Raw genomic sequence first — 26,284 nt, 5'->3', positions numbered from 1 at the left:
TCCTTCTTAATATGGCAGCAGCAGCAGCACTGAAAATACTGCTTACATAAGAAGTCAAATATTGAAGGATCTATCTATAAGGACCATATACCACATACCAAAACCCTTTAAATTCGGTTGACTTTAGAAAGTTCATTGTTGAATGTGTTGGGAAGTCCATTAATAGAGACCATTAGATGCTTTGTAGGACAAACCTTCAAAAGCCTTGGCCATTGTTAAGCATCTCACATTCTAATCTTCCTTACAACAAATAAACCATCCACAACACAGTCATGAAATTTGTATTAAAAACCACAGGAAAACAAATTAAAAATTAACTCAGTATTCTGTGTAGGCCAAGTTTCCCCTTCTCATGTTTACCTAATTTTGTTTAATTTCTGTCTTTCATGTCATTGTTGTTTTAAACTTTTATCCCTAGTAATTAACCACGGTAAAGAAAAGTAAATGTAGATCTTGGAAGTTATGCTTGTGGGATCACATCACATCTTAAGATATTTACCACAAGCAACATAAGAATTTCTTCTGTGCTTGTTTAGTCAAGCTTTTGTTCTGAAATTGTCACAGTTCTGTAAATAGATGAGTTAATAGTTTTAATATGTTTTATTTCTCATCATATAAAATATCCTCTAATGTAAGCTTTAAAGAATATGAGGTTACAGGCAGGTGTATTTATTTGATGGGTTTTATTTCCTTAGATTGTTTCATGCAATTAATTCATGCAATTAAAGACAACCTGCATGAATCAGATGTGTGTTCCCTTTATAGAAAAGAACTTCAAGATGAAAAGTTCTTCCCAGTAAGAGTTTTGTCCATCAGTTTTCAGTGAAAGGTAGTGAGATTTTTTCAGATTTTCAGAATGTAAGATCAGACAGATTTTCAAAGCATGGAATATGTGGGGGCCATCAGATTTTCTTTCAAAAATATTTTTATCAATAATACACCTCTGAACTGAAAGGTTAAGCTCTAATAAACAAAGGAAATTTTAAAGGATTTAATTACAAAAGAAGTTAATCTAGAATCAGGATGTCTTTTTTTAGACGTAGTTTATCCCTAGTGAGGGAAAGCTCTGAAATGTGGCCAGTTCTCAGCTCTTTAAAACATCAACTTAGCTTATTAAGTTTCCAAGTTGACATCCTGGCTCAGAAAGGCCTGACACATGAATAAAAGGACAAATCCAAAATTGTTGCAAGGGCTTGTGTTTCAGTTCCAGCTTCTATGCTTGTTCATGTGCAAGTCAAACTAGAATTCAAGTGAGCCTGGAATATGAAACAACACTGTTTTTTCTCATGGAGAGCTGATGGCTGGAAAAGAAGAGATTCCTTGGGATTTTACAGTATAAGAGTAGTTCTGTGCAACAGTGATGCTACCATGGAAGTCTCTGTAAAGAATTCCAATAAAAGCAAACTGCAATCAAGTCTCATACTTTCAAAGATCTGGGTACCAAAAATATTTTATCATTGATTAAATGGTCTTTACATTTTGAAAGCAATTACAAAAATTGGAAAGAATCTCTCCCTCCCGTTCTAATAAGGATGAATTGTGCATGTGTTTCTGACTGTAGAATAATAAATACAGTGTTAAATATTGTAAAACAGGAAGATTAATAGAAGATTAAGGGTTTGCAGTTTGCTTCACCTGGAAATTACCCAGTCATGAAAATGTATTTTGCCTGAAGTGAATAAGTTGAATTCTTTTGAAAAAGACGTTTAAATAGCTTTATTTGCATCATCTCTTGTCTTAGATAATAGCTGAATTAAAACACAACTAGTCAAATACTGCATTTTATTGAGTTAATGTATCTTTTCCACAGGTCAGGAAAGAATTTACATTGTGTCCTCTGCTCTGTTTTATCATTCAGCAATTGGTTAATTGCATTTTGCTCCTTAATTAAGTAGTAGAAAGTAATTAAATGGTGGAGATGGGATGCTGAATTAGATGAATCATTGTCTAATGTTATAAAATATAAAAATTCAGAAGTACTGTTGCTGTATTTAATGCAGTTCACATGTTTGAAGCAGTGTGGTAACTTCTCACTAGTAACTTTTATTTTTAAAGATGACTTGTTTTGGTCATCCTGACTCAACAATTTTGAAGTAAAGAGAAGAGGTTTGCTCTGCTGGCTTCCATTTATCTACTTGAACAAGCCAATGATGCTTGAGCAGGATATTCTTTTGGATTGACTAAGGCTTTTGATACAGCACTTTTAAGAAACATTCTAAAGCATAACCCAACAACATGTACACCATGATTTGTATTTCATTCTGATGTTACATATGAGTAGGTTTAACATTTTTTCAAACAATGCTATGCATCTCAGAAGCCTGTGCTTTGCATGGGTCAGAATTTCTTTTAATGTTTTTTTTCAGAAGAGCTAGGAGAAGATAATGACCTCTGCTTAGTTTTTCCCAGTGCCTTTATTCAGACTAGCATTTTTCCTATAATAAAAAGAGGGAGTTGAAAGAAAGGGATTTGGCAATTTGTTACTCTTAGGGAATTTGGGAAGAATTGGGGGTAACAGTCTCTATTTAATTCAAGAGAGTTTCTCCTAGATTCTAGCTTCTGGCTATACAATAAATTCTGTCTGGGCAAGTGGCTGTGGTTTCTGTTGCCAGTAGAATGAACACATTAGGTTTGTATTAAAAATAGGCTGGGCGTCTGTGTTACGCTTTTGGCAAAACTGTAGTTATTGCACTTTTGCCTTTTTAAGTATGAGGAGAAATGTTAGAGATAATCTGGTACTCAATACATAACACACTGTAGAAATAGAGGATGAAGTGCTGTGATCATTTGTGGCTTTAAGCTTTTCTTCTCATATTGGGCACAGTGCAGTTTTCCAGGCCCTGGTCTGTACCCAGGAATACCGTTCTCCAGGATTCCCACCACACAGGTAGTGTGCTGTCAGTTCCAGGATACTGGAATACTCTGACCAGTGCTAAAGCATGTAATAGATGTGTATTCCCTTAAGAACCCCCCAGGCTGATCAAGGATCTTATTATGAAATTTGGACTTGTTTTAAGCTCAAGATCTTCTAAAATTATTCCAATAGATGAAACTTAAAGACAAGGTTAGTTCTTTATCTGAGCTCAAACAGAGGTTCAGAATAATTAACCTAATTTATCCAGTTTAACTTAAGAATGTTTTGTACAGTCATTTAGATATGTGAAGATTTTTATGATGGTTTGAGGGAATAATGTTTTTTATGTGATTTTTATGATGCATCATAATTCAAACTAAAGTGAGGACTCTATAGAGGGCTTAAGGGGTTTCAATCTCCTTGTTCTGTCAGCAGCCACCATGATGTTTTAGTATTGAAGGAAAAGCAGGATCAATTCTCTGACAGTTTTTTTGCGATAGTAGAGAGATCACAAAGTGGGAAACAATCCAGGTTGGATGGGGCTCTGGGCCACCTTGTCTAGTGGAAGGTATCCCTGCCTATAGCGGGGACTTGGAACTACGGGATCTTGGAAGTCACTTCCAACCCTTAAAATCCTGTGATCTGCGATTCTATGACAACCCTTCCCAACCAGTGTCAAGGAAGTTCATTACACAATATATAGAATGAAAAATTAATTATCAAGAGCACTCATACTGAATCCTACCCTTGACTTCGTGCAACAGGTGCCACAGGTTCTCTTCTGCTGTAACCTCACTTGAAATGATTCCATTAAAAGGAGACTGTTTCAAGAATGCCTGCTTGGTATTAGATCACTGGCCATATATTTATGGAAGGTCAACCTAGCAGCATAATTAATAACTCCTCCTTAACTAATTAAGGAAGAAAGTGGTGTTTCAGCAGTGATAAGAGAATTTGCCCAGAATAGCAATTAATCAGAAGACTTTTAGCGTCATTGTAGTTGCAACTATAAGATTAGAAATCAAGTAGCTAAATGTGTAAATGTGTGTTTCAGTTTAGCAAATGAGCTAACTGGTCAATGAAATTTTTGTAAATTATTTAATTTGAGCAGTTGATTATCTTGAAATTTACTAGAGCTTTGGATGAGTATCACACATCTGTACTGTATTTCTGTAGTACTGTGCTACATAAGGAGATTTTTCTCTCCTTCTCCTTACTTGGCCAACTAGTGGAACAGTCAAATACAGCATCAGCCCTGTGGTACTATTTAAACTGGGTTAATAGTGTGTATGACAGAAAAGGAAGGCTTTTGTTTCTGAATGTGGAATTCTATGTATTTTCTAAAGAAAAATATTAATAGTAAATTAGTTACAAAAATTTAATAGCCTCTACATGCCATCCAATGAATAATAATTATTTCCTTGAAAACTGAAAGTTCTTTATATCTTTTAATAGGATTTTAATAGTTGCCAGTGAAGTTTGCAAAGTGCATAAAATGACTCAACCCTTGGCATGAGCAAGAAACTGTCTGAGAAATGCCATGGAAGCCTAATGACCATTCTGTTACTGTGTTCCCTAAGAACAGAATGATTTTATTTTCTTTTGTACCAGTTACATGAAACATTTATTGCTACAATACCTTAGGCAAAAATGGAGCCCAAACCCCAAGGTCCAGGCTTAATTTTTGCCAGTGATGTGGGAGTATATGCAGAGTGTAAAGATTCATGTACCAAAGTTACACTTCTTTGAGAGTTCAGTTTTTCTGAGCGCTTGAACTTTTATGAATAAAATAATTTAATTTAGTTAGAAATAAATTGGCTTTTTTGAAAGTAAACTTACAGTTTGTTAAATTCCCTGAAAACACCATTAAATGTATTCTTACACTTTGAGCACAAGTTTTAACCTTTTTAATCACTGAACTTGTGCTGAGAACTGCTACCATGCATTACTGAAGAATAGCGATTTTGGCATAAGAGGATGGTTAGTGGAAAATTTGGAAAGGTAATTCAAAAATTGTCAGAAGATTTTATCTTTTTTATACATTCTTGGGGTTTTTTTAAAAGTATTCAAAATTTTATTTGATGTGTGTGTTATGTTCCATGAAGTAAACATATCTCTAAAATAAAGATTGTTTGAAAGATGGGGTTCTTTTCTTCTTTGTCTGCATTTGGGCCAAAGTCTGTTTTCTGTAAAAGTCATGTCTGTTTTAACTTACCCAGTCATTTTGACTACTTCAGTATATTGATTGCTAGTTAAGAATAGTTTGGTACATTGTGTATAAATAACCCAATGAATATTTGGAAAGTGGCATAAAGACTTTATACTATCAGGGAAAAAATCTTAAATCACATGAGCCAAGTAAATATTTAACTACTGTCATTGTTTAAGGAAACCTGAGCGTTATTCTCCAAAGGATAATTTGGTTTCTTCATGTATCTTCAAGTTTTTAATTTCTCTTTCTGCATTCAGCTGTTGGAGGTTCTGCAGGGCTTAGCCAAGAGTGTGTGAATTCAGGCATGTGCACAAACACACTCACAGCTCCTACTCCCATCAGCTGTTTGCTACTGCCCTGGTACTTTGACTTTCCACACTTCAACTTCCACTGCTTCACATTCAAGTGTGAACATCCTGGGGGGAGCATTCTTTTATGTTTTATGTTACTCAGAATTTCCATCTGCTTTTACTTGACTTGTGGTTGTGAAGATCATGCTTGGCCCATGGGATCTTACACAGTGCCGAGAGGATGTGGAGTTTTGTCAGCCAGGGAAATATGTCTGGCTTTTTTTTTTTTTTTTCCCTCCTCTTCAGCAGCTTTCATATTCTCCTCTTCTTGTGTGGTCTCACTAAACTGAGTATATTTAACAGAAATTCTCTCTATCTTCTGTATGCTGCTGTCTTTTAGGCAGACTGTATGAGAAATCTGAGATCCAAAAAATGTTAGTCATGACTGAAAACAAGCTGGTGTTACATAGAAAGGTACTTTAATCGTTGCACTTTCCAGATTTATAACAGCATTCCACACTCTGGTTGTAGATGAGTCTTAGTGGATCTGCCGTTACCGATAAACATCCCAGTTATATCTTTGTTGAGTATTTCTTGCCCTTTTTTGCAGGCACTACTACAATCTGCAGTTCAGCAGCAGGAAGCAGCTATTGAAAAGCAGTATATATTAACCATTGAAAAACATTCTCACAAATGTGAAGAGCTCCTTGATGCTCAGGTATGGATCTGCACATGCAAGAGATTCCATGATTTTCTTTTAGTTTCAACTCTTTCCTGTTTGAAAAAAGTATTAACATATATAATCCTCCCAAAAAATGATCCATCTCTCACCTTATTTCCTCAGCATACCACTAAACACAAGTATTTCAAAATGCTAAATAAGGAAGGACTCTTCATCTTTTGGGACCAAAAATGTTCTATAACACTGGAGCCTGCTTAGAACAGATTCCAGGGGAGTGTAGCACTGAGAAAAAGTCCCAGAGCAACTTAATACTTACTTCTTAACAGCTGCCATTTTCTGTGGTCTCGGAGAAACCCTTCAATTATTTTTAATTTATGTAGTTAAATGCAGGATTTGATTGTGTGGGATTTGCATGAATTCTTGGTCCAAATTTTGAGATGGTTCTTAGCTGGTAGACAAAACCATGTGTTGTCCACACCTATTTTTATTTTATAGAAATCTTACCTAAAAAAAAAAAAAAAAAAAAAAAAAGCAGCTGTGAGGAGTTATATAATATTCATATATCCATAATATGGATATTATATAACTCCTCACAGCTTTTTATTTTTGAACCAGTTTAGGTCATTAATTTGTATATCTACATCTATATCTATATCATCTATATCTATCATCTATATCTATATCATCAATATCTATATCTATATCCACTAATGACCCAAATTGACTCATTTACTATGACTTGAGTAAAAGTCACCCACTGCAAAGGAAGTATTTGAGATCAGAGCAATTAATGATGAGTATCTGAACAGTGTCAACTGATTATCAATAAGATCTTGGTTTGACTGAAGTACAGCTCTTGAATCAAAATAATGCTGACCACGAACTTGGAAGTTTAAAACTCAAGAATTAATTTGTTAATGGCCCCCTGGAGTTGTTTATATTGCAACTAAGTTACCTTTTAAGTACAGTTAGCAACAAATCTGCAAAAAGTACAAAGGATAATATTTTTTTGCATTTTTGGGAGTCTCTTAGACCTAAATACATCAAAGGTCCCCTTGAAGAATTCCACCATTTCCAGAAGTGTTTTATGACCATTTGGCATATCAATTAACACCTAGTGCAAATGTGTGTTAAATATATAAGCAACTGTGTAAACAGCATGAAGGAAAGATGCAATAATGTCGAGAAGTTGATTGCATCATGAGTGAGGTTATTGCATGAAATTGCAGTTATTTAATATTTGCTATAAAGCTCTAAGAGCAAGTAAAAATAAATTTAAAAAAAATGTTTTGTGTTTTTGAAATGAGCATGTAGTTTACTAACTTTATCACTTGTTGAATGTCTAAAAGAAATGAACTTCATGAAATGCAGAAATGGGATAGGAAGATTTTTTGAGATTATTCTTACAGACTGAGCAATAACTTGCACCTGTGATCAATCAGATTTGTATCAGAGCCCCAAAAATGGGACAGAAACGTGGAAACTTGTTGGTTGAAGAGGTTCTGATTTACCTGGGAAGACCCTAACAGTGTGAAGAACTGGTCGTAGGACAGGAGAGTAGTTATGACCAAACACAGTGCCCAATTGAAATCATGTCTGCATTTAACACCTCCTTTGCATCCCAGAAAAAGTGTAAATTTTGTTCACTAACTTCCAAGTCATTTCTCATTCAATACAAGCAAGGTTTCTCACCTCTAATTGTAACGTACAACTGGGATTTTGAAACCTAATCAAATAGACAAGTGTGGGTGCTTGTGGTTGAGCTATCAGGTTTAATTAAATATGATTTATACTGGCAGATTTTATTCACTCACAAAACTTTGTTGAAAGATCTGAGAAATGGGTGGTATGTTTTTATTCTTCTTGAATACATCTATTCTTAAATGTAAGTTTTCGTGTTTACTTTCACACTTCTTTCAAAAGGGTTTGTGATATGGTAGCAGTTGAGATTGATGAAATTACTGCTGATATTTATACACAGATTTCATTGCAGTTTTGTCTTTTGGGATTGTACATGCATAACCACCTTTACATGGAGATTTATGAGTGTTTGTATCAGTGTAAAGAATTTTTTTGGTGCAGCAGTAAATGCACAGTGCAAGTATACACTCAACACAAAAATTACTTTTTTTTTTGTTCCCTTCTAATATTCTTGTCATAGCAGCAGTATTCTCCTTTGAAGTTTCAAGCTTGTGTAAAACTGTCAAACCAAATGGTTATTTGTGCTCATTTGTCACTAATTTTAAATATTCTGCTGTTTTATTTCCAGTTCCACACAATCAAGATTATCTCATGATAATTCCTTTCTCATACTTTCTATTTATTCCATTTCCCCCCAAATTCCCATGCCCCTCCCTCATAAAAGTATCTTTGAGATGGAGGAAAGGCAAAAACTCTCTTTGTCTTTAACCTTTTGTTAGACTTTATTGAAGTTTCTGATGTTGAGGCATAGTTTTATCAGGTGGTGATGCAGCTAAAAATGCTGTCCAGAGAGGTGCCAATCGTGCTGATAATGTTCAGTGTACAATGCTGCCTTTTCCAGGATGGGGAAAGAAATGAAAGACGTCATTGCCTGGTTCTATCCCAGTTTCCAGTTGGAAAAAAACTTGCAGTTGATATTTGATTATTATGTGCCAGGCTGGTCAGCAAACTGGTTCACTGTAGGCAGCATCCTGGATGATGATTGCTGGAATGGTTCCTTCCCAGGTGACAGCCTCTAGAGCTGCTGGGTTTTCCAAGGAACTACAGTCCCATAGCCAAAGTGGTGTGTGGAGCAGAGGAGGGGGAGATTCTGCTCCTCTGCCCCTCTACTCAGGTGAGCTCCACCTGCAGAGCTCCTCCAGCCCTGGGATCCCAGCACAGCAAGGACAGGGAGCTGCTGGAGCCAGAGCAGGGACACCAAGGGATCAGAGGGATGGAGCAGCTCTGCTGGGAGCAAAGGCTGAGGGAATTGGGATTGTTCAGCCTGGAGAGGAGAAGGCTTTGGGGTGACCTCATTGTGGCCTTGCAGTGCCTGAAGGGAGCCACAGGAAAGATGGAGAGAGACTCTTGACAAGGGCCTGGAGTGACAGGACAAGGGGCAATGGCTTCACACTGACAGAGGGCAGGGTTGGATTGGATATTGGGGAGGAATTGTTCCCTGTGAGGGTGGGGAGGCCCTGGCACAGGTTTCCCAGAGAAGCTGTGGCTGCTTCATCCCTGGCAGTGTCCAAGGCCAGGTTGGATGGGGCTCTGAGCAACCTGGGATAGTGGAAGGTGTCCCTGCTCATGGCAGGGGATGGAACGAGGTGTCCTCCAAGGTCCCTCCCAACCCAGGTCATTCTGTGATTCCACGATGTCAACATTTCAAAAAGCAAACCAGACATTATTGTGGCACATTCCCTCCATCAATGAACAGGACAAAAAGAACTGTTTTTCCTCGATGCCAGAAATCAGTTATGTCATCTACTGAATATTTAGGAAAACTATACTTGTCAGTTTTACTTTTATAGAATTTGATGATATCCGAAAACATATCAGAAAACATATCAGATCTTTACAAGTTGGAAAATCACAGATTTCATCATTGCCTTTTTCTGAGACACAAACCTTTGATGTTGTCTTCTGAAAATGAGCACCAGCTGTGATCTTGTGTTTTTACTTACGTGCTGTGTGAAAATACATACTGAAACCCATAATCCAAAAACTTTTAAATAGATTTGTTTTAATAGTCAGAATTACTGGATATTACAATTACTCAGTAATTTTGCTATTCAATAGTAAAGCAATTCTATTACTTTAATTGCTATTACTATTCAATCAAATACTATTACTATTCAATCAAAACAGATGGTGTTAAAATATGCCTATAGCAAGGCTCTTTTTAAATTCTTCTTAAAACAGCCAATAATCTGTGTATTTAGCTGAAATAAAATCTTAAATACCTACAGCAGTTATTTTTCATAATGATTTTATGTGTGTGAAACATTTCTAGCTCACATTTGTACATGTACATACAAAATGTCTCACGTTTGTAGATGCAACAGCATTTAAGACAACTAGAGTTACCCCCACGTCTTTAATGCTTTTTCCACAATATCATGATGTTGGCTGTCATTTGTATGAAAAATAGTAGTTCAAAAATCTGTTGCATGAAATCTTTTGTCTCTTTGAGACTCAGTCAGAAAAGTACTGGTTTATCTTCAATATGAAAACAATTGCTGAAAGGTCAGTCAGAATAAAAGTTCCATTGGCTGGAGCTCATCTTTAAAAGTTTGTGATGCTTTCAAGAACAGTCTGTGGACAAGCAGAAAATTGGTGTGACAATAGTCACAAACTGCAGGAATGTGATGGGTGCCTTATCTTCTCTAGTATTTGGATGATTCATTTTGATGTGTTTTGCATAACCTTTAGTGAAAAGTACCAGTATGTCTCCTGACAACTGCTAGAATGTCCAATGTAGGAAGTCTTTTTCTGTTACAGCAATTGTTTGTATGCCAGGGGAAATGTTTACTTCAGATTCAGAATCAGAAACTTAATTTCACAAGAGTTATAATTTTCTTTGATTTAAAATAATTGCTTTTATGTCCACTCAAAATGTGCCTCTAATAATGCTTATTTTATGAACTTTGATTATGTTTTTCTCCTCTTGTTAACAAAAGAGGCTCTGCGTTTTTCCCATCTCATGGTAGTAATTGTGAAATTTTTTTCATGCCTGATCTTGAAGGGACATATACAAAGTAGCTTCTGAGAGTCTTGTGAATATTTGCATTTTTAGGAGACATTGGCCAAATTTTTGCAGTGAGAGTAGTAATCCTGAAGACTTGCAGACTGAAAATACGAACACTGCGGTGGGCATAACCTTTCTGGTTCAATAATTCCAACTATGATAGGTTTGGAAATTACTTCGGGTACTTACCATGTTCCCTTCTTTGGGCATTTCCTCTCCATTCCCAGAAAGCGTGTAGTTTGCTACTGTAGAAATATTTGTTTATTCATTCCCTTCAAAACCAGGTACTTCCAATCAGTCCTTCCTGTTACATTTTCATGTAATTCACCTTCACATAATTCATCTAGTTGTGTCTTTTCAGGTCTGCTGCTCTTCTGCCAAGAGCAAGGTGATACTTTCTCAGAACTTACAAAAAAACCAAGGATTGATTAAAATCCTGTGGCAAATTTGAGAAATTTTTTCCTGAATTCATGATACCTCCTTCATTTCTATGTATATAGAGAATCAAAATGAAAAGGGTGAGAATCAGCTTTTCCTGTGCTGGGATGACTTTTTGTTTGTTTACTTGCTTGTTTTTCCTGAATTCTGAAATTTTTTTCAGGACCTATCCTGCTTGACCAGATGACCCACTGTGGTCCCTTCCAGCTTGACCCATTCTGTGACTCTGCCATTCCATGAAAAAAAATCTGATAATAGAAATAACTGTTTGGTGGTGTTTTTTTAAACATAAACCCATACCAGAGTTCTCTAACCTGATTTCAATATGGCCACTCTTATGTGCTAGCTGGAGGTTGATTTTGCAGTCCCTTTGCGCTGTTAATTCAACCAGGATACTTTTAGCATCTCCACCAAAAATCCTATTTGGAAAATAAATTTGCTGCCTTGGATTTGTCAAGTGGCACTTGAAAGTAGCTGTTTAGAGTGATTTTTTTTTTCCTCTTCCTCCCATTTGCTTATGTAACTTGTTATCTTCAATCCTTCACTACTTGTTAGGAATTTGTGCCTCAACTCTTGTCAATAATCTGAACAGATAAGTAATACAGAATGATTTTTCTCCTCAGTTATTTTTCTGTCAGATGTAGTTGAAAAAAAAAGAGGGTTTTTCTGTTTTGCTGTCTTCCGTTATTGAATATTTTGCTGTTTACATTGGTCATATTTTAGGGTTCATTTCCTTTATTTCTTCCTGATAAATGGAGCAATTTGTGGAGAACTCATATGGGTTGGGGAATGAACTAGATCACAAAATAAAAGAAGTAATTGATACCTTTTTTATTATTGTCACACTTTTATAAAGTTGCTTATCTCTGTATCCCCAGGAGTTGAAGTGTGCTGGGTTTTTAATGGTTTCTATTACTATGTGCACTTTCCAAGAAAAGTATTTTCATTATTAGATGCCTTTATAGATCTTCCTATTTTATTTAGAAAAACAATGAAGTACTTATGCAGCAAAATTTTTTAAACCTAATTTCATTCTCAAGTGATAGAGCTTGTCCACTCACTGTGTGCTGCAAAGTAGAACCCTGTGTACAAGCCTATCCTTAGTTATTTCATTACTGCTATTGCAATTTTTCTTTATGTTTACATTGTTTTAGCTTTTCTCATGTAATAATGTTTTGCTGATTCCTGAGCTGTCTCTTGGAAAAGCTTTGCCACTTTGTTAGACACTTGGACCTCAAACTGGCAAAAAGATACAGTTCAACCATGCAGTAATAAGTTATAATTTGAGGAAGTGGAAATATGTACCAGATGTTGGAATTCTGCAGACAGATTTTCCACCTTGCACTGCCAAACACTTGAGATGCCACAGATAGTGAGGACAGTGTAAGAAACCAGTTGCAATTACCAGTTCTTGTCAATTGACACAGGCAGAGCTTAGCAGTGCTGAAGAAAAGGTGCAGTATAAAAGAAAATGCTGTTAAATGTCAACAGCTTTGTTTGGAGGAGCAGAAAACCATTATTAGTATTTTAGTAAGGTCTCCTTTTTCCTCAGGAAATATTTTGAATAGGATGTAGAAGTGGGAATATTTTGATAACATTACAAAATCATGTATCATTTTTGTTACATCACCTTCCTCTCACACAGATAATAATGTTTCCCATGACCTGTGTTATTTCTTCTACTGTTAGATCCCTTCATGAGAGACAAAAATAAAAGCAGAACTTTGTGAGTTAAGAAAGTTTGTTTTAAAATAGGTGAACAAATTTGAAATGTTGAATTCTTAAAAAGCCCCATCCAGTGTTTTATTTTCCATGCTGATGAATGAAGTGCTGAATCATTTACTAAATGTTCCTGAAGATAATTTTCCCCAAGTCTTGAGGAAGAAAGATGATTCTATCTCCATATATTGTGAAGGTACAAAAAAGCCCCAGTATTGCTGATGATATTATTTTGTTTTTCTCTATTAAACAATTAACTACAATGCAGTTTCATTAGATTAAAAAATTCAGTAAATAATGAAGACCAAGAGCACTGGTCTTTCACTGAGGGTGAACTAGACATATGAATATCTAAATATACTGGTTTTGATGATATTGACAGAATAAATTAGTCCCTGCCAAATTTGGTGATCCATGCATGATGATTTCTTCAATATTGAGAAGGAATCAATCTGCAAAAACATAAATTGGATGTCCATTACTATAACAAAAGAAATGTGTTTTTATTTGTGGATGAAATCCTATACACATTTCCTCTTAAATGAAACAGTGCAGGACTCAGAAAGAAACTATTTTTTAAAAAGCATTGCAGTTCATGCAAGACACCCTTTATTTTTTTGTTTGTTTGGCTTTAAATTTGAAGTTTAGGATTAATACGAATATGCAAAGGATTATAACTGCTAGAATAAGTTATGGATAACTTTAATGCATCATTTTAACTGTAAAGGAGCTCATTTTATGCTTTATTTGATTTACCCCATAAGTTAGTGTAATATCTTCTAGGTAATCCTTCAAAGGATGCTTACCTGAAAGAAAAATTTCATGCTTCTTCAGAAATAAATTTCATATATAAAAATAATAAAAAAGTCTGACTAGTTGCTATTGTGATTGAATCTGTTTACAATGTCTTCTCTGACTCACATTCCAGGAAAAAAAGAGAGATTTTTTTGATTTCTTTTTTACAGGAATCAAGAAAAACCACAGGACCTCTGTATTTATATTTGAATCTACATCAAACGATTTTCATTTGGAACCATTGCCTAGAGAACTTCTTGCAGGGAGGAAAACATTATAACCTATTTTTGAGTGCCTTTTGTTTTAAGCTAATTTTCACAAGACTCTTCTTGACCCTCTCATGCTACTTTCCAGAGGGTAGGGTAGAAATACTAGTGTTTCTCTCCACTGTGGAATATAACTTTTTAGAAAATTTAGGGGAGTTTCTTCTATTTTTTTTGGAAATCTCTTTCCTATGTTTTACTGGGCCATCATATCATAAGACAGTTTGCAATTCAGAATTTTTACAACTCAGAATTTTGCACTCTTCACCCTGTATTAAAGAGCTATAGTGTTTATTGTATCTAAACTAAAAGTGGTTTTAGATCTGAATATCTCTACATAGTGTTCAACTTTCTGCTGTTCCTTATAGATACACGCACAGTGTGAACGTGCAGCCTATTTTACACTAGGTGAAAACTTCCCTGGTGCTCCAAAGTGCAGCTTTCACTGACATTTGTTTTTGTCCCTCACTGAATCACGCACCATATTTCCAGTTCTGTAGCTGACACTTTTTTATCAGTTTCCATCTTTGCTCTTCATTCCAGAAACTCAGTAAGGTATTTTTTATATATCCAACTGTTAGTAAAGAGTTGGATAATTGGATTCAAAGTTCCAACATATTCACACTAGCTTTTTACCTGTTTTCTACTTCTTAGATTGTTGGTTAATAAAAGAAACCATTGCCTCAACTTCTGTTTAAAAACTTCATTGGCCCTTGCAGGGGTTAATTGTTTTTTTCCAAATTTAAGGCTTCCTATGTCTGCAAGTCACCATCCTAACTTGCACAGGAAACCTGGAAGACACCTGGTTATTTTTCACAGGTTAGGTCTGATGAACTCATTATCCTACTTACAGGAGACAGATCACCCTGCCTTGAAAGCTTTTATTAGGTTTACTTCTTGAAACACGGGCAGTGTGCTCTTGATGGGTACAATTGCTAGGGGAAAGTGGCCTCTCCATTGCTTGGGAATTAGAGTTCAGTGTATTTGCAGCTCACAGTGATGCCTGAAGTCTCAAAGCTCTTCCATTATTCCTTTAATACTGTCTGAGAGAGATGAACATGTTGGTAATTCTTACCTGTGGAAAATGCAAATGACAAATGTGTTTCATTCAACTCCCACCCTTTGTCTGGCTTTAATTCCTGGTGAGAAAGGGCTTGTGACATAAAGCTGCTTAACTGTAGCCATTTAACTCAAGTGATATGGTCTTTAATTCTGTAATGGTCTATTGTTCAGAGTCCTTTACTGTAGCTGAACAAAAATGTACAGGCCAAGATGAATTTAAAACTTACTGTTAGCTAAAAATACAAAGACACTTGGAAGCTCTCAAATGTGTAAGTGCTGAAGTTAAACTGTCACCTTCTGTTTGTTTTTAACCCTCAACTCCCTTTAATAAATTTGTCTGAAAGACCAGCTGAGGAAGCACTGATTGTATGCAAAGTTCACCGTGAGCCTTTAGTACCAGGCTCCGAAGTCATTCTGTATGTCTAGAAATTCAGTGTACCAAATGCTTCTCTATAATTTCTACTTAAAAGGGTGTATAGATAATTTAAAATCTGAAATACAAACCCAGCTTCCCAGACTAAAGAATAGTTCCAAAAGGGTTAGAATAGCTTGTGATGCAGAGCCATTTAAGCTAACAGCTTAGAATTAGAAATAGCTAACATTTCTTTGTTGACAGAAGCCTTTTCTATCCATAACTTCCCAGATTTCCTCCTTAAGTGACATGGATAACCAAGATCTCTGAATAAGCCTTTGAAAGATCTGTGCTTCTGAAATAAGGAATTTGGATGCATTCAAATGCATTTTTTTTCTAGAAAATGGCTTAATGATACCGCCAAGATCACTCGACATCATTTTAACTAGCACAGCTTTCTGGCACATTCCGTGCCTCTATATGAGGACTAACACTGCTGTGGGCCATAGTACTGTGGGAAAAAACAAGACATTCTTGTTTAGTAATTAAATTGCGTATTAATTACATGCATAATGGAAGCTTTCATGTTGTACCCATACTAATTATGTCATATGGGTTTTCTGGACTCAAGATCTGTTTGAGGGTGAAGCAATTGACATAATATTTAATTCTGTTTTCTTCATTTCCATTTGCATTTTTTTCATATAATTTATGTAATATAATAGCTTAAGGTATGTTTCTCTCTGAAAACCAAGACTGGCCAAATATAGATTCTGAAACCAAATAAACAGTTCTCCAAGGTATTTCTCTGGGACTAATAAAAGACGATTTGCTTTACTGGGTTGTATGGACAGCTGTTGCAACATTTGTGATGATAAATGATCTTTTGGAAGTTCAGATATGAAGGTAATCATCTATGGGAGGATTATTCCACATGAATAAGCATTAATATTACAACAGGAAAGGACATACCAAACTATTCACAAGAGACTTACAGTATTGAAATTATAAATTCTGTATTTCCATGAGAAATAGAGATACTATTTAATGTAAAATAAGTTGCATTGAATTATGACAGAAGTTAATTAGGTTCTATTTTGAAAGCTAATGGGATTTGTATTTGTATTTATGGTTTTTATTTGTAAGAACATGCAGAAAGCATTCTAAACATCCTTATAAATGCTTACCTCTGGTGTCTTGAAAAATATGAACTAATATGTTACTATAAACAAATGCAATTCTTCATTAAACTCTTGCTGAATTTCTGTGAATTCCATAAAATTCCAAATTCAATACCATATAGATTTTCTAGTGTACCAAGGAAACAGGAGAGCCTAACTCACTCAAAGTAATCACACTGCAGTCACAGCAACCTTCAGTTTTTTGGAATTGTTTACTTACTCAGCAACTTTATTGTAGCTAAGGCTTTGATTGTGATATCTGTATTTGTCAGGATTGCAGGTCTCTGACAGGTTGATAAGAAGTTAGCTCTGCATGCAGGTTTAGATTATGTGAAGTGCTATAGTCATCAAACTGTTTCATCATCGGGGGGACTGACATTGATTTTCTCCACTGGCTATATGTGCATGTTCTATATTGCACATGTTGTATATTGTATTAATTCAAGTATCTGCATTCCTGGACTTCCAGGATGGGCTTGAATGCCTTGCTATATGTACATGGAAAATAAAATTTTAAAACTCTTCCAGAGTTCAGAAACTGAATATTTTGGTCCTATTGAGAATGTACCAAAATACATTTGGTAGCTGGCCTGCTGTGGCAACTTGAAATGTGGATATAGGTAACCCAGATATCTGATGGACAGTCATCATATAAAACCTGAAAATCTGATGGTCAGAGCCAAGCTGGAATTCACTGCCTGCCAGGCTTAAACCATAAAGTCTCATTTTACTGAACAAACTGACTTCCATTTCATTGCAAGTGCTTTCAAGATAGATGTGATTTTCTCGTAGGAACTCTCCTGAGAATCTCCTGTGCTGATTCTTGACAAGAAAAATAAAGATTCAGTATTTTGCTTGACAGGATTAGTAAGCTTGTATTTGTGGCATATGTCTGTGAAAATATTTGCATGTGTTTGTTTTTATATTGTGTCATTGTGAAATAACATATTTGTAACCTGTGCAGTTGGTCAAGTGAAGAGTCATGGAGAGCACTTAACTAATAAAATGCATTTATTGTTTCTCCTTTGAGTTATTGGGAAAATATAATTTCTGTAAGTGCCCTGGTAGTTAAAGCTAATGTCTGAAAACACAAGAAAAGTGAGTTACACATCATTAAGTATAAACATGATGTGAATTTTGGTACTCCTTCCACAGGTGTTTTCCATTAGAATATGTCTGCCACATTCAGACTTATTTTAAGTAAATTCACAAGGAAATGCTTCTTTATGTGTTTATCCTGGAAGGGAAGATAGGTGTTTTACTTTATATAGGAGTCTAAAAGTTTTCTATTCTTCAAAAGAAAAAATATTTTTCAGAACATAGTATTTCAGTTTGGTAATGTATTTCTAGGTGCCATTAGAGACACTTGAAATTAAAACATAATAAAATCTGTGTAAGAGAAATGATTGTTTCTTAGATATGCTGGTGAAAGGGGAATTTCCCTACTTTACTGTTTGGGTAAAATTTTACATTTGCTACATACACTTGTATTAGTTTAAAACTGTACTGTAACACTTTCCTCTTGGTGGTCTTGTAAAATGTTATTGCATTGATAATGCCTTTTCAGGTTATAATAGATCATCTCTTAAATAACTTGTAAAAAAATGTATTGACTTGCTAGCAATAATATCATGACAAATACATGGCATCAAAAATTTCCAGCAATAATTTTTGGTCTTGGGAAATAACTTAGCTCTTAGTGACAAAACCCACATCCTGCAAATTCTTTAATTGATACAGAGAAAAAATATGGATTATGATTATGAACAGTTCTATACCTGCATATAGAATACGTGGTCACTTCAGAGTTCATTCTCTCCCTGCAAAAAATGTTTAGGATGACAAGAAATTGGCAAGAAAGCAGAATTGTAATTTTTTTCACATTTCCTGGCTCTGGAGGGTTAGGTGTCATAAATGGTTGAAAGAAATACATTTGCTGTCTACTCTGTGTACACACAACTGAGGTAGTGCAAGACTGATTTAAATTGTGCAACTGTTTAAATGTTTAAAGTGTGGTGTTGCTTAGACCATCTTCATCAACTGTGTAAGTGTTGCTTTTACATAGTGATTAATTTTTCAACTTTTTTTCCAATACTTTTTAGACTGAAAGGAAACATTAATTATTCAGGAAACTAAATATTTCTTATTATTGTAATTTTTTCCATGACATGAAATCACTTAAAGGAGCCCTGTGAATGTAATTGAACTGTATCTACATTTTAAGTAGTTTTGTGAGTAACTGACAAGTCTAAGTGTCCTGGATGAATTATTTTTGTCTGTTTTACTCACTAGCTGTGGTTACCAAAATATGAATGTTTTCTCCCAATAGCATCAGCGACTTCTTGACATTTTGGAAGCAGAAAAGGAAGTGTTATCAGAAAAGATTGAAGAAGCTATGATGCAGCAGTCACAGAAGCACAAGGTATTGCTTTTGTTTGCCAAAAAAGTAAAAGATCAGCATCATGGAGTTTATTGGGAGTGATCCTGTCATAATTACTGACAGGAAGAGGATGCTTTCTTAAGAAGTTTGACTATTTGAAATTATTTTAGCCACTCCTTTATTGACTATTGCAGTTTAATTTTTCATAACATTTGCAGGAAGCGCTGGACAAATGTTTGGATGAAGAAAGACAGAGAAGCAAGGAGGCTCTGGCAGCTGCTGCAAAGGTATCTCTCATTAATAAGTGCATGTGCAATGTGGATTCCATGTGTGTCATGAGAAATGCAGAGTTCAGACACTCACTTTTGTTTCATAACTATATTTATCAGGCTCTGCATTCTCTCTAGAAGAAGCTGGTTCTACTGAAAATGAACATATCTGCTATATCCCATGCCTTGATACAGAGGTGTAGCTTCCTTCTCTTGGACAATAGCATCTGAATTGTCTATAACAGGAAGTCACAATATTGCAGTTCAGTTGTTGCTGTTACCTAAATATATGTTTTTGTGGTGTTTTGACATCAGTGCATCTTGATTTGAAGAGCTGGGTAACAGGGTCAACTGATGATCTTAATAAGACAATTAACATCATGTCTTATTTCACTTTCATTGAATATTGTTATCTTCAATGAGGAGATAACTGTTCTTAAAATTGTATACAGGGACAGTTTAACAGGTTTTGAATTATTTTATATAAGCTGATGCTTACCTAAAAGAGACTATTCAGTTTTTAAATATGATTTCTCCTGTCTAGTTCATTAATAAGTGTATTGGTGTTAGGGCAATAATTCTGTAAATGTTAAGCTAGAATTAATTTTTAATACTGTTGTAGAATCCAGTACAAAAGTTCAGTTGCATGCAATGTGTGGAACTGTTGGCTTCAAATTCTCCATGACTTCGGATAATCGTTTAGTATAACAATTGGGGGAGAAAACAAAACTTTTTGTAGCATGGCTGAGGAGCTTTGGGAGGGAAGACACATTTGTTTTAACTGTATATTGGCTACTTTTCTGCAGAAAAAACTGGGACAGTTTTTGCATTTCAGATATTCGTAGACAAGAGAGAGAGGAATATCTCTTACATTCTTACATGGGAATATCAATGCCTACTATTACATATGTTTTGCTGCTCTTTTTATTTGTTTGTTTGGGGGTTTTTTTTGTGTGTGTGTGTTAAGCAAACTAGTCATTGCCCAGACGTAATACCTGCTTGGTAGCACTATAAGATATAAGATAAATTGAACTTCATCGTTCAGAAGTGAAAATATTCACATCCCGTATCGTGTCAGCTCGTAGACCTCATTGGAAGAAAGTGATATATATGAGTTAGTCATTCAGAGTGGGTGTGTTGCTCATTTAACTGTGACTGATCTGTTTCACAGGCTGAAAAAGAAGTCATGCAGGAAGCTGTTCTGAAAGCAGTAGAGGAGGAGAGGAGAAATATGGAGAAGATTCACGCAGAAGAAAGAAAACTCTGGGAAGCAGAACGTGCTAGTCACAGAGAGAAGATTGCGCAGGCTGTTTCAGAAGCCATGCAAGAGCAAAGAAAGCAGAATCAGGTTAGCATGTTTTACCCTTCCATGCACCTGCTTTGTGTATTTTTGGTTTTACTTTTGAATGTCTTCTGTTGTGGTGGTAGATTTTCCTGTGGCATCTGTCACTCAGTTGATATTTGCAATGCACAGCAAGCAGTTTATCTTCACCTATATGGTGTGTATGGAGAGAGACTGGCACATACAGAACAAAATTCCTGTGACCTTTACAGGTACATGTATTGAAATGATATAAATATTGCCTGGTCTTGTCCTCTGACTTCAAAAAGAGCCCAGGATGAGCAGCTCAAAGAGTGGTGTTTATGCTGTAAACAATTCAGATGACTTCCATACTTGTGGGAGACTAAAGATGTTACATTTGTTTCTTCTGGAACAGGTATAAAATAAAATAAAAAACTGGAAACTGAAACCAGTAATGAACGAGAAATGTTCCTAGAGTTAATCATTGGAGAGGTGCTTCTATAACAGTAGTTGTATGTCTCTTAATACAAATTGAGAGGGAAATTCCCAACAGTGCTTTTAGCATTTTTTAAAAATTAAATATGTTATAATAGCAATTAAATTACTCTTCCAAAAGTTGAATTTTGTGGTCTGTGATGCTAGAAATATTTGGAGGCACTACCTGTGAATTCCCTGATTTCTTGGTGACGTATTTGAATGTTTCAGTCTTCAGAAATTTAAGGAGTATATATTACATTGGTTCTTTGGAATTTGATATTGCTGTATTTTTTTAATGGGCTGCATAAAAAAAACCAAAACAACAAACAAAACTTAAGAATTTAAAGTAAAATAAAAGTACTCTTTGGAAACAGATACCATTTCTCTTTCCAATGTTATGCAAAATTAATAACCTCATATACCTTATCAGCTTCCAAAAAAGTTGATGCTATGCCCTTACCATACTCTCTATTGCTTAAATTCCTAATGTAAATATAATTCTTTATTTTTAATATCTTTTTTACTTCTTTTAAATGTAAAGTGTCAAATGGTGAAATGTCAATTTTCAAGACTTTTGGTGAGCTTTTAGGGAGTCAAACTCTTCTGCAGAAACGAAGGATAAACAGCTGAGTTCAAAGATGAATTCAAGCTGAGAACAACTGCTTGGGCTTGAGTTAGATAAAAAGCATTCAGACTATCCAGAATGAGAACTGGTACCAGTGGTGTAGAGAATCTGATCCTGGAACACAGAGTGATAAAGTGCTTATTTATTGGAGCAAAGGCAGCAATTTTATAGCTTGTGGAACATGAAGAGATTGGTAAGAGGTCTATGGTAATGAAGTTTGAGAAGAGCTTTGATGGATCCTGAAGATTTTTGGTGAAAGAGTCCCATGGCTAGGTACTGGAGTTCAGCCAGGGTTCTGTGTTTATGGGTTTGGGGGGCATTGGGTGTCCCAGCAGTGGGTGAGATGTGCATGAAGCTGGGGTAGCAACTTGGGGCAGGTTTGCCTTCACTCTGCAGGGTACTGCAGACTTTCTCATGGTTGATGTTGCCTTTGAAGTTTTCACAAGACAGGATAATGTTAGAAGTAATTTAATATTGATGGATATATTCTTTGATAAAGTCCTAAATACACTGCCATGTCAGCATTTCCCTGAGGAAGCAATTCAGGCCTCTCCAAGGGACAGGTTTTCCCACCTAAACTTCTTTTAGATCAAGTTCCCATTGTGGAAGTACTTAGAGATGTACTTGTGATGGTGAGCAGCACTGAGGTGTTGGATTAATTGTGATTAATTCTGTTGTAAATTATCTTACACTTTATGTAGTCTTTTAGTAGTGTCATTAGTTAATTCCATTTTTTTAAATACCAAACAACTCTGACAACTTTTATTGTAACAGGAATAATTTATTTTGTTTGGTTATAACATGATCATTTCACCTTCATGTCAGGTTCATTTTTCAAGTAGCTAATCGATTTTAATTAAAGAAAAATGCAGATTTTTCTTGAGATTTACAAAATTCTATCACATATATCTATGGTATATATGAAGTTACACTCTTTATTCTCTAATTAATGAGTACAAATTCCCTGGGGAGGATGGACTTTCTCGGAGAAATTGGTGTCTCAGAGAAATTTTCCTTTCTTCTTATGCCAAGAACCTGCATATCTCCTTTAGGCCATTGCAATTATAAGCATACACCAAGTACTAAAATTTTCTGTCAACAAAAGTCCTCCAGAGCTGATGTGCCATATGATAACTTATATGTGGTGTCAGATACAGCTTTAGCTTAACAATGAAAAACACTTGGGCCTACAAGGCACTTCGTGTGTGGGCATTAATTTTTTTCTGTGTAGAGCCTTCCACACAGTTGTTCCTTATTTATGTTTTGTTTTCTGTGAGATTTGTCTTATGAAAGCTGTAAATGCACTCTTGACTCTCTTGCAGTTATTGTTTAGGCAATATATTAAGTCAGCTCTTTAATGGCCAAAATGTAAACACAGAATCTTAACATTTTAGACAATGAAATGTAAAAAGTCCTAGAAAAAATTTTATTTTATGGTAAATTATTTCAAAGGGATTTGCTTTATTGATTTGAATAAAAAGAAATTAAGCCCACTATTAAAGAGAAGGAGATTTTTTTTACTAATGCAGTAAGCCTGCAAAATGGGAATATCACAAAAGGTCAGTCTAGTCTTCTGCAAATAGGGGAGGCAGAATGGCTTGCAGTCAAAGTGCCCACAAATAACTCTAGGTATAATGATTGGAAAAATTTAAAAACATTGAAAATTTTATTATTTTCTTCGAGATGATAGCCCATAGAGAAAAAAGCATTTTCACCTGCATGGTGCGAGAGTTGATAAAAGACATGTTTTAAAAACTGTAGTACCTCTGTGTATCTGTAAAACATTTAAATTATGAAAATGAGGCAAAATAAATATCCATGTCAAAGTGGAATGAATTTGTTGGCTTTTCCTTTATCTTCTGGACAAGAGAAACATGATTAAGAGCTTTGATTTGTTGGTTTAAAAGATTAATTTATCATCCATTAATTTTCTCTATTAAAATAAAATATTATGTTTTTTTCCACCAGCTTTTAAACACATGCTCTAGAAGTTATATGGCTATATATACCTATGAGAAAGAAAATGTAAAAATCACTTTTTAATGGGCTTTTTACATTTCATTAGTTAGGCAGTTTTAGCAGAAGAACAATAAGGGTTTGAAGATCACACTTGTGCAGAATTAGGCAGTGTAATTTTCCTTCATCTACTAAATAATTTGTTTAAAAGAAGAAAAGATGAGTGTTTTTTTGCAGGGATGCTATAGGTATTGTTTTAGAATTTTTTGATGGTGTTGTTGGCCAGAAGGAGACCCATAGGGGATGCAGATCTGGGAGGTTTATGAAAATACCTTCTACTTGTGAGATATTCATGCTTGAAAAAACTTAGTCTAAAAAACCGAAATTTTGTCCTCAATAAAGTTGTCAAGTCTGCAGATAAGGAAATGCTACTTCCATTTAAGATTTTTTTATACTAATTTAACATTGCCAGAGAAAAATCAAGAGACTTAGAGACAGTTTAATAAATAAATCATATTTATTGTCAAATATTTTGTGACCAAATATGAAACAACACAGTGAAAGTAAACTTACAGTGAAAGTAGGCACTAACACATACTGAGTTAATATTTCAACTTGATGGAGCAGCCTTGACATATCCTTTTCTTTGTTTTTTCTTAAAGGAATTAAAGGATTACAGTAACATGAATATTGTTTTGGGGTTTTTTTAGTGAAAGCTTTTCATGAAAGCTTTGACTGTTCCATAACTTGAGGTCTTAGAGACATGGTATTTGTACTTAAAATAAAGGTATTATTATTTTTTTGAAACCTTATAAATCTGAAGGGATAAATGAGATATTTTACATCACCAGGGAAACGGAAAAATGTTTTTTTAGAGCACTCTCTTGAGGCTGTGAAGTAGTAAAAGTCCAGATGACTTCCATTTTGCTTGAGACTGGCAGCATCTTCAGATTTTGTAACTGTGTTGTTCAGGTGCTTCATGGTTTTATAAGAGTTTATTGTTTTGTTTTTGGTTTGGTTTTTTTATTTTTAATTTAGAAGAGCATTTACAGTTTGGGGGAAGAGCAGGCTTGCACTTCAAATCAGGAAGAACAAGCTCTCCTTGAAAAAAACAAGTAGTCTTTTGATTAAAGATAATGTCAATTTGCACAGGAACCTCGTGATCCTTTTACAACACATTGAAAAGTCATCATAGATTAGGAACACATCTATTCTGCAGACTAGATGTCGTTTGGCATGCCTCCAGTATTTTCTTTTCTGTTTTTCATACATTCTCTGGTGTTTTTTACAGTGGCATCTGAAAGGAGAGTTTAATGTCTGGTAGTTGTCAGTGTTGAGAGGAATACCTGGTGAAATTCCTCCTCTAGAATTTTTCTTTTCTTGAAAACCTATTCAAATAAAAAGTGGGTGTTCTCTAGATAAGGAGAAACTATAACAGATAGTGTGGCTAAGGCAGAAGCATTTTACCCCAGAATTCAAAATTGCAGTGAAGGTACAACTCTGAATTGGAAAAAATGGATAATTCCCTCTACCCTTCTTTATGGTTTTTTTAATCATTGAAAAACTGAAGTCCAAAAATTCTTTGGGGATATAGCATAATGATATCCATACAATTCTGAATAAAGGCTGCTATATTAAATTCATAATTAGTGAGGAATGCAGGTTAGGCTCCCCATAGCTATAATGACTGAGCTCTCTGCATGGCAGTTGTTACCATTTTACAGAGCCAAATATTCAACTGCATAAAAGAGGTGAGATCTATGGTGGTGTGGGAGAGAATTAGCAAAAGAAACTGAAGAGAATTTATGTGCCACTATTTTTGTTTTAAAACAAATTCATTAAAAGTAAAATGAAAGCTGGCAGCAACAGGGTGAGCCCTGGAAATTTAAGTTCATCTCATAGCTTGAAATAAATAATTCTGCTAAGGAATTTGAAGCAAAGAATCACCTTTGTCATTTCCTGAAAGCTTAAATTTAACATACTGTATATTATCTAGTGTAGTTTACCCTAATTCTCCAGGGAAAAAGGCATGAGTTCATCTCTGCCATAATCCACACAGCAGAAGGCTGCAAATATTTAGGGGAAAAAAAAAAAACAGAACCAAAAAAAAACCCGTTAATTCATTAAAAGAACTAACATAAACTCTACTTCCTCTTGGACATGAGGAAAAGCACTAAGGCAAAATTATCTTACCACTGGGAAAGTATTTCAGGAAAACTGAGGCTGTGGTGTCTCTTTCAGCCAAGCCACAACTGAGATATACTGAGATATACAAAGAAAAGATACTTTTGCAAGAAAAGTTAACTAAAATGGTCCTGAAGAAAAAGAGGAAAAAAAAAAAAGAACTTTCCAGTGGTCTTTGCTGGTAATTCTTTAAGAATTAAAGCAAATGGAGAATGTCGCATTTCTTCACAGAACAATGAATTTGTAATCTATGGTCTTCGAAAGCATTAATACAATTTTTATGGCAAACATCTAGAAAGTTGAAAAAGAATTTATTATTTAAACGGTGTTTAATGAATTTCCATGGATTTATAAATATCAGCATATGCCATTGCTTAGAAAAATATCTAGGACATCTGGTGCTAAGTCCTAAAGAGTGAATGGCTCCTTATCTGCTACGTTATCAAAACTTTTTTGCTTCTCACCTACTTGAGGCAGTGCTTCTGTTAGTTTGGAAACCCTGAATGAATTTGGTATTAAAATTTTCAAGCATTT

At 35.1% G+C, this 26,284-nt stretch overlaps 1 protein-coding gene across 2 annotated transcripts in view; it reads left to right on the top strand.

Annotated features, from left to right (window-relative positions):
* The window catches only part of CCDC91 (coiled-coil domain containing 91), a 113,271-nt gene that overhangs the window by 55,572 nt on the left and 31,415 nt on the right, over positions 1–26,284 (top strand). For both annotated transcript variants that reach the window (XM_033058594.2, XM_033058595.2), the window contains exons 8-11: positions 5,967–6,074; positions 18,886–18,978; positions 19,155–19,223; positions 20,377–20,553. In XM_033058594.2, coding sequence (XP_032914485.1) covers positions 5,967–6,074; positions 18,886–18,978; positions 19,155–19,223; positions 20,377–20,553 — 447 coding nt within the window. The remainder of the gene's footprint in view (positions 1–5,966; positions 6,075–18,885; positions 18,979–19,154; positions 19,224–20,376; positions 20,554–26,284) is intronic.

This window comes from Catharus ustulatus, chromosome 4 (genome assembly GCF_009819885.2).
Source record: "Catharus ustulatus isolate bCatUst1 chromosome 4, bCatUst1.pri.v2, whole genome shotgun sequence".
NCBI classification, from domain to species: domain Eukaryota; kingdom Metazoa; phylum Chordata; class Aves; order Passeriformes; family Turdidae; genus Catharus; species Catharus ustulatus.
This window is presented reverse-complemented; position numbering and strand designations above follow the sequence as displayed.